Below are 9,347 nucleotides of genomic sequence, written 5' to 3'. Positions count from 1 at the left end.
AAATTTGACCAGACTTTATTTATTTTAATATATAAGAATAGGTAAAAATTCAAAATGAATTCCAAAATGTTCACCCTTCAAACAACCCTAATTTACAAAATGGCAGGTACACACAGCAAAATAATGGGCGGGAAAAAGAAAGAGTAGTACTCCAATAAAATGGGTATGGGCAATTAGGAATTTTATATTCCAAAAATAATTTTGATTTCATAGGCTTTCCACCTTCCTCAGCACACAGGAGAGAGAGAGAAAGATGGTGAGTACGAAGAAGAGCAAAGCCGTAGAAGAAGAAGAGCAAGAAGGCGGAGGAGGGCAGTATGAAGCATCCAGAGCGCAACGAATCAAGGAAAACATGGAGAGAATGAAGACTCTCGGCATTGCCGACCTTTCCAAAAATCTCAAGCCCCCCTCTGCTCCTCCCTCTCTCCGCAAAATCAAGCCCCAAATCAAACCTTCACATGATCCTCCTCGCCGCTCTTCTAGGTCACACGCTTTACTCTTTGCGCACAATCTAGAAATTTCTTCAATTTTTTCTCTGATTCGTTTTAACTAAAGAAAACGCCGTCGTTCAGGCTGAAAGACGCGCCGCGGCCGGTTTACTCGGAGAAGAAATCTCCGAAAAAGGCGCAGACGAAGAAGGTGGAAATCCACATTCCAGCTGGTGAGAAGCCTGAGATTTACTCGGAGGAGCACGAGAAGCTGCTAGGCGACTCCGCGACTGCTTGGGCGCTCTTCGTTGATGGATTCGACGATGACGGCCAGCGTATTTACGATTCGCATGAGGGAAAGTCTTGCCATCAATGCAGGTATCCCTAATTTCATCTTCAACACTCAATTGTGATTGTTGATGACCACATTTGCATTTGTTAACTTGTCCACAATGTGGTTGCAGGCAAAAGACTCTCGGGCTGCGCACCTCGTGCAGCAAGTGCAGCGCGGTCTCGGGCCAGTTTTGTGGAGATTGCTTGCACATGAGGTCTCTTTTACTTTCATCTCAATCTATTTGTTTATTTGGATTCTAGATTAGAATTGGAATTGGTTGCTTGATTCAGCCATCAGAGTTTTGTTTGAAACTAGCAAGTGAACTCATTGTTTTTGCTCATTTGCTAGATTGTTAGACAAAGCATACTTGTTCTTGTTGCTTATTTGATCATGTGGTTGTGTTCAGGTATGGGGAGAATGTGAGAGAGGTTAATTTGAACCCGGACTGGGTTTGCCCTGTATGTCGTGGAATATGCAATTGCAGTCGCTGCAGAAGAGATAAAGGATGGAACCCTACTGGAGCAGTCTACAAGAAGGTACATCTCATGAGGCCTAAGTTCATCTCTTGGAATGTGGAACTGAAGTTGGCTTTATCTACGATGAAACATTGTTTCAGAGTGATGCATAGATTCGAACTTTTAAGCATGTCATTTTGTACTTACAGGCAGTGAAGCTTGGTTTCAAATCTGTTGCGCATTACCTCATTCAGACACGTCGTGAGGGAGCCATTGAATCACTTACCGGTGGTGATGAAAAGGAAGGATCATCTGATGCACTTCCACTGTCAGTAATTGAGGAGCATGGTTTAGCAGAAGGCGTGGAACAGGATAGTGACCTTGAATTTGAAGGAGACGAGCATGATGAAGAGGAAGATGACAACTAATTCGGTAAGAATGAAATGAGAAGATAGAATGGGCTGGCTTCTGAGCTACTCTTGTAAGTTCAGTTAGAGCTGCTATAAACAGCCCTTTTTGTGACAAGTATGCATGGCAGCATACCAGTGGTTTTTGTATAAGCAAACTAATTAGATGCATGGCAGTTAGTTAGGCTTGATTACTTAACTCTCCTACAATGACATTGCTCAGTTAGAGCTATAAACATCCCTTTTTGTGACAGGTATGCATGGCAGATTATGCTACTACTATATGATTGTGATGATATTAGATTTTCCTCTACTAGATCAACCTCTTAACTACACTTGTCAAATATACCAACAGTCTAACCCAAGCCCTGTATAGGCTGGCCTAGGACTGGCCTAGGACTGGCTTGGTAGAATAGAATAAGGAAGCGGGCTTGGGCCACTCAATTGACATGAGCTTTAATTGGGCCTTTTAAATACTAACTTGGCCTAGATCAAAGTGTAACGATTGAGTAAGATACCCATTAAACTTTGATTTTCATCCTATGCCTTTTCATTGTGTTCGTTGCTTTTTTTCTTGTTTATAAAGAGGATTAATAAGAGTCGTGTTTATCGCTCATTACTCAAATTGTGCTCAGTGTTTTGTGCTTACTGCGCGTACTAATCTAAAATTGTGCTAACTGTTCAAGTTTTTATTCCAAAACATTGTAATTTGTGCCAATGTTCACCTAAATTCATTTAAAAGCTCAAAATATGTATGGAAAACACATGAAAAAAATATGCGTTCTACTTGGTGTAGCCCTTACCAATGGGGTCTGAGTTGAGCCCATATATAAAAAAGGCCAATGCAGCGTGATCCAAATATAGTTGTGGGCCTGGACTGTGCCAACCTGACCCTGCCAAGTATAATCTCAAATAGAGTAAGACAATTTTTTTTGACACAAATGCACATGAAATTAATGGATTTATGTCAAGTTTTATTAGGAATAAAATAATTTTGAGCTGGGCTCGGGTGACCCATTAAAAAGTAGAGTGAATTTTGATTTTTTACTTTCACACATAAATGGTAATCCTACCCGATCTTTTATTTTATAGTGAACTACATAAATGGTACTTCCTCCGTTCCATGTTACTTGAGCCGTTTCTTTTCGGCACAAAATTTAAGAAAGTTGTGTTTAGTTTAAATTAATTATTTAAACTAATTAAATCTTTTTAATTGAATTATTTTGTACTCAATAGTGTTGAAACCACCTAACTAAAAATATTCAATTCTTTATATCATTATGAATACAATTCACAATATTAATTTTTATTAAAACTATATTGATTAGTTATTAATTTAATAATAATAATAGTTATTATTATATAATATTATATGATTCATAATTTAAATAATTATACTATAGTTATTTATTAATCAATACTATGTTTTAGTATTATAACAATAATATTATTATAATAATAATTTAATATAATTATAACTATAATTTTAAGGTATTTGAATGATATCAAAAATAAATTAATTATTAATTTATAACATCAAAATAATAATAGTAATATTGATTAATACTTAATAATACTCATTCCATTTCATAGTAATAGAGTCATTTTGTCATTTTAGTACGTTCCATAATAATAGAGTCATTTACCTTTTTAATAAAAGTCAACACATTTTTCCACACTTACTTTATTCTCTCTTACTTTTTCTCTCTCTTCATCTCTCTACCTTTTTCATTTTCCACTTTATTCTCCCTTTACTTAACTCACCTAATACAATTTTTCTTAATATCCGTGCCGAAAAGAAACGCCTCCATTACTATGGAACGGAGGGAGTAGTATAAAGAGTGAGGAGAATGAGAGAAGATATTATAATATCACTTTTGATATTAGGTTTGTGTATGCCCAAAATATCCTTTAGGACACAAATAGGATAATGTATTTGTTTAAAGGACATTTTGGGGGGAAAATTGAATCATGTACCAAAAATGTGATTTATAGGTACCAAAAACGAGATAAATAAAGATCAGGTACCATTTATGTGCGAAAGTGAAAGATTATGTACAATTTATGTAGTTCACTTTTTATTTTATATCATTTTTGGTACCCCATGACAAAAATAACCCTAGGTACTAAACATGTGATATTTTGGTTATGGAGGGTATTTTTGAAAATTTCAATTAAATAGTACTCCACCAAACATGAGATTTTTTTTGTTCCTTTCTTATTTATTTTTTTCTTCTTTAGTTTCTTCTTCTTTCTTTTTTCTTCATTTTCTTCTTTCTTTTTAGTATTTTATCTTCCTTTCTTCTTTCTTTTTTCTCCTTAGTTTGCGTTTCCTCTTTTTTCTTTTCTCTTCTTTTTCTACTTTCTTTTTAGTGTTTTATACATACATCTAATTGCATTCATAATATAAACCAAGAACAAAACACCTAATTAAATTAATTATTTAAAGTAATTAAATCAATTGAATATTTTTTATTAAATTATTTATACTCATTTTAGGGGTGAAACACCTAACTAAAAATATTCAACTCTTTATATCATTCTGAATACAATTCACAATTTTAAATTTTTATTAAACTATATTGATTAGTTATTAATCTAATAATAATAATAATAATAATAATAATAATAATAATAATAATAATGATATAATACTCCCTCTGTCCCACTTCAGGAGTCCCGGTTGATCAATTTTGGGCGCCCCGCTTTAGGAGTCCTGGTTGGGATAAACTAATAAAAAATGCTTACAAAGTAAGTAAAATTTTTTTAAAAGTGGGTCCCTACATCCACTACAATATTTATTTATTACACACTCAATTAAAAGTGGGTCCCAACATCCACTACAACATTTATTTATTACTCACTCAAACACTTTCTTAAAACATGTGCCCGACTCAACTGTGACTCCTAAAGTGGGACGGAGGGAGTACTATTTAATTCATAATTTAAAAAATTATACTAAAATTATTTATTAATTACTACTAGTTTGTAGTATTACAACAATAATATTATTATAATAAATAAATATAATTATAACTATAATTATAATTATAATTATAATTATAATTAAGTATATTGAATGAGAGGAGCACTATGATGACACCATAGTCAATATGACATTATAACACCTTTATAAGCCATAAGATCTCCTTAATGGATGGATGAGATTGAAATATTAGAATAGAGTCGGAATTGCTTAATAGTGACTATAAGATATTGCTTGTGCGGGGTACTTTTGTCATTTTATAATATTTGCAACTGAAATAGATTGGGAAAATCCCACTAATTCAGTGGCGCGATTTATTTTCGGAAGTGTATTCAATTCAGTCACTGTCTCTCCACCATTCTTCCGTCAATCTCTTCTTCCGAATTGTCCTCCAATCTTTGTTGTTGCCGACTCCTCCACTATTCTGATTCTAAAACCCTAATCAGCCCAATCCACAAACACAGAAACAAAAAAACGGAATAGAAAATCGTCGATGAAATCCAAATCTAGAAGAAAATTGGTCGCACGTTCGATTCTGATTGAGTTTTAGTTTGCTTGCCCCTGATTCTAATCGCCCGTGCATTCAATTTCAGTTCAAAGCGGCCGCTAGTTGGAGAAGAATCGGTTACCCCACAAATTCTCTCGGTCATTCTCCAACCTACACGAAAAGAATTGAATTTGCTTGCCATTGGTTTTATTTTGCTTGCCACTGGTGAGAGATTGCTTACCGTTTATGAGTTCGACTGTATTTATGTGTGAGATTGCTTGCCACTGAGTTTTGGTCTTGATTTTGGTCATGTGTTTGTTCCATGTGTGAATGGTTGAGTTTGATTTTCAGTGCGATTGATTTTCGGTTCGATTATAACCGATTTTGAGTTTAGGTGATTTTGTTTGAGTTTGATTTTCACTGATTTTTCTAAATTTTCGTGTTTGATTCGTTAGTAGTTAGTTTTTGTATAGCTTGTAGAGTCTGATTGAGTTTGATTTATTGATACGTACAGTTCCTGTTCAGTGTTTGATTCATCTAGATTGCTTATGAGGTATTGCGTGTAATGGTTGGTGACTTGCTTATAAAATGGATGTTAATTGGCTTGTTAAGCCTTTATAACTTGTTTGTCATTTGTTCAACAATTGTTTGTGCGTATCACAAATATGCTTGCTCATTCAATTGCTTAACAAATGTTCCAAAAATGCTTGTGTTTTAATATATATATGCTTGTGGCTTCATTTGCTTTTTTGAACTGTAAAATTGCGTACTACATATCTCCTTATTGCTTGACTTAATCGAGAATGGGCCAACCGTGTAATTGTTTTTTCTATCATTGAACACTGGACTAGGTGAGATTGAGAACAATGGATAGAGAAAAGGATTTGAGATCACTTGTCACGAGTTTGATAAATGCTTGTGTACCTACCAGAAATATTCTTGTTGCTTGTGTTATATGATAACTTTGCTTCCCTTCTAATATTTTTGTTCATTCAACCCAGGACTTGCTTATGTGGAATGAATCACAATTTAATCTTAATGTTAATTCAAATTGCTTTTCATAAGTTTGATAAATGCTTGTGCATACCATAAATCTGTTTGCACCTCCTATTGCTTGTGTTTTAATGTATAGTTGCTGACTAAATATATGCTTACTGCTTAATACTTGAGTGTAATTGCAATGTGGTTGTAAAATGATTGTCGAACTGCTTGTCAAAATATAGAAAACTGCTTGTGTGTTCCTATATAACTGCTTGCTGATTCAATTGCATTTTTTACCTTTATAATTGCTTACTAGTATCTTCTTGTTGTTGGAAAAATGCGTGTGCAGACACATATATTCATTAAGATAATGTTTTTGTTCTTGCCTGCAAGCAAGCTTTTTCACACACTTGTTGGAGCACAACAAGTGTGTGAGCTATGGGCGGATGCTGAGAAGAGGTAAAACTGACGTTCTTCCTTGAAGTGGAGACGTATATGAGGGAAAGGTTAATAATGATTGGAAGTGTGGCCTTACTAACAAGCAGTTCAAGTCATTGCAGTTGCTCCGTGCGAAATACTTCACAGCTATGTTATACAGTTCAGAAAACAAGTTTGTAGATGTCGTGATAACTACGACAACAAGCCCCATTCATGAGGCACGAAAGAAGGGACCCGTTGAACTTGAAACGATGATGGAAGAGTAGACCAAACCTTGAATTCTGAATGATGTTTTTTTGACAATGACCACAACTTTGTTTGTTTTGAATTTGTTGGACGAAATCTAGCTACTCAATGAGTATTGGAATATTTTTCTGTAGACATTACTGGTTTTTGAAGTCAAGTTATTTTTGTCATTAACCAAATTGAGATTTAGGACATTGATCAAACATAATATGATCAATTATTATTATAAGCAAATGTTGCCGCACAGAAAAGCAAATCATTAACCATACGAAATTTTAGTTTGAGAAATCAATTGCTCGAATATTATCCAAAATCAATCACAAATCCAAAATCAATCACAAATCGATTTGCAATATGGTAAAAAAACATAGTATAACCCAGTGGGTAGCAACAAAGTACAAATTTCCATTAAATATGTGATGCATTAGTATTTTAAGAGCACTAGTACTGCATAAGGAAACAATGAATATGAAAGCAGTAAAAACAATGTAACCAAGCAATCTGGGATAAAAAAATCAATATATAGATATGATAACAAAGTAATTCCCCTAAAAAGGTAACAAAAACTTTGATATGCAATTCTTGAATCATGGGCAAGCAATAAAAAAATCGTAAACAAGCAATCTGCCTATTCTTTTTCATCCACCCACTTGCAATTCCTGGAGTCGTGGTGGCCCAATTCCCTGTAGTTCCTACACCTACGCAATGGTTTGTTTTTCAACTTAATAGCGTTCTATTTTGGCAACACCAAATGGCGGGTGTATCGAAACTAGAAGCACGAGCATTAGAAAATAATTAAGTCGTCTATGGTTTTGAATTTTTGACCAACATTTGGTTTGTGATTATCGGGGCAATTAGGCACACATGCAACTATACAATATATAACAATTGGTTACTTATGAAAGGAAAAGGGCATGCATCGTAACTGAAAACACAAATATGGAATGACTGTTACAATAAGCAAAATATAATACATACACAAGCAACTAGACAAATATTACTAAGCATAAGCAATCAACAATACAAACTAATGGTTGATTAGGGATGTGAATGTAACTCGAACCCGTGGGCCGGCCCGAATAACCCGATAAAAATACAGGGTTAGGGTTGTAATTTCGCAGCCCGAATTTAAAATCGGGCCATTCGGGCTGACCCGTTCGGGTTGTCGGGTTAGGCGGGCTGACCCGTTCGGGTTACGGGTCTGCCCGTTGGGTTGAAGGCTTCTGCACAGCGAGCAGTTTTTGCAACGGTCATAACTTTCTCTACAAAGCTCCGATTGAGGCGTGCAATATATCCACGCGAAGCTCTTTCGAAGACGAAGAGAATGATATGTATTAGAGGTTTATCAGACTTCAAAATCGCGAGAAACATTGACTCAAACAAGGCTGCTGCACATCCACATATTTAGTGTACATTTTCTAATCAATTTTCTATCATTTCTCAACAAACATGTAAACATACCAAAATATAGAAATATAATCAAAATCATCTAAGACAACCCTCTAAAACCATGCAAAATCCAAATACGTCAACCGACTATATAAGATCACGAAAAAAATCACCATGTGGTTCATGGATTCATAAATACTCGTATATAAAAGCTTTCTTTTAGTATATTTCCAATATAATAGTGCAAAGCATTTTGACGCCGCTTCGTCATTGAATTATGCGTACTTTGATGATTATTAAAACAAAGATAAATTATTATTTGACTTATTTACAGCTAGAATAAATTAAATTTGACCATTCATAATTCAAGAAAACTTAGAGTTACTCCAATTAGCTAGCATCTTGATAATTCACTCTTTAACAATTCAAAATATTTTTGTTACATCTACGATGCACCTCTCACGTTATGAAAATTTTATTTAATTTTCTATGAATTGATTTATGTTTGAATTTTGAAACAAAGTGTTGATTTACATAAACATAAACATACTATTGATAGATATTTTGTAAATAATCATGTAATGAATAAGTTATTTAAATTTAAATAACTTAATCTTTTTTAAAAATATTAAAGAAAATTAAAAATATGTATTTCATTGTTGAATGATTAATTAAAAATATGTATATAAATAAAGAAAATTTAAAATACGTATTATTTTTTGAAAATATTAAAAGAATTAAAAATACGCATTGGCCCGAATAACCCGGTGGGTTAGCCCGAAACCCGAAGGGTTAGGGTTAGGGTCGAACTTTTATAACCCGAAAAAATCATAACCCGAATAGCCCGTACCTGAATGGCCCGACAACCCGAACGGGTTGGCCCGAACCCGAATGGGTTGGCCCAATTGACATCCCTATGGTTGATTATTACATCATAGCAAGCACACCACACCTTGACATGTATTTATAGTTTTTCAAACTGTCTATTATCATCAAGTAATCACGAATACATAACCATGCAATCTAAGATCTACTCCTATGAGTAAAATAGGAATTAAGTATACATGAAGGAAACACTGCCAAGCAATTTCGAAACTACAAAAAAGCATTATAACAAATGGTTGCAAGCAATCTGCAATAAAAAAAATATGAGATAATCATGGATCAAAGACATGTATGACTGTGGTAATATGGTA

At 34.2% G+C, this 9,347-nt stretch overlaps 1 protein-coding gene and 1 long non-coding RNA gene across 2 annotated transcripts; both read left to right on the top strand.

Annotated features, from left to right (window-relative positions):
* Nucleotides 1-205: 205 nt before the first annotated feature.
* LOC121776318 (cell division cycle-associated 7-like protein) lies at nucleotides 206-1,925 on the top strand. Its single transcript, XM_042173493.1, has 5 exons — nucleotides 206-483; nucleotides 573-806; nucleotides 893-976; nucleotides 1,169-1,298; nucleotides 1,427-1,925. Exons 1-5 carry the CDS (start codon nucleotides 254-256, stop codon nucleotides 1,643-1,645), a joined length of 897 nt encoding a protein of 298 aa, XP_042029427.1. The 5' UTR covers nucleotides 206-253; the 3' UTR covers nucleotides 1,646-1,925.
* A 3,003-nt stretch (nucleotides 1,926-4,928) lies between these two features.
* On the top strand, nucleotides 4,929-6,936 carry LOC121777698. The gene is made up of 2 exons (XR_006045550.1): nucleotides 4,929-5,322; nucleotides 6,428-6,936. It is a non-coding gene; the product is annotated as an uncharacterized LOC121777698 (long non-coding RNA).
* Nucleotides 6,937-9,347: the final 2,411 nt, after the last annotated feature.

Source organism: Salvia splendens, chromosome 18, assembly GCF_004379255.2.
Source record: "Salvia splendens isolate huo1 chromosome 18, SspV2, whole genome shotgun sequence".
In the NCBI taxonomy this organism is placed as follows: domain Eukaryota; kingdom Viridiplantae; phylum Streptophyta; class Magnoliopsida; order Lamiales; family Lamiaceae; genus Salvia; species Salvia splendens.
The sequence above is the reverse complement of the archived record's forward strand: the minus strand, read 5'-3'. Positions and strand labels throughout refer to the sequence as shown.

Excerpts from the sequence above, each read along its gene's own strand:
- LOC121776318 (XM_042173493.1), top strand. The coding sequence starts at position 254 with ATGGTGAGTACGAAGAAGAGCAAAGCCGTAGAAGAAGAAGAGCAAGAA. Across the intron at positions 977-1,168 it reads GGAGATTGCTTGCACATGAG|GTATGGGGAGAATGTGAGAG; the intron begins GTCTCTTTTACT and ends GGTTGTGTTCAG. Across the intron at positions 1,299-1,426 it reads CTGGAGCAGTCTACAAGAAG|GCAGTGAAGCTTGGTTTCAA; the intron begins GTACATCTCATG and ends TTGTACTTACAG.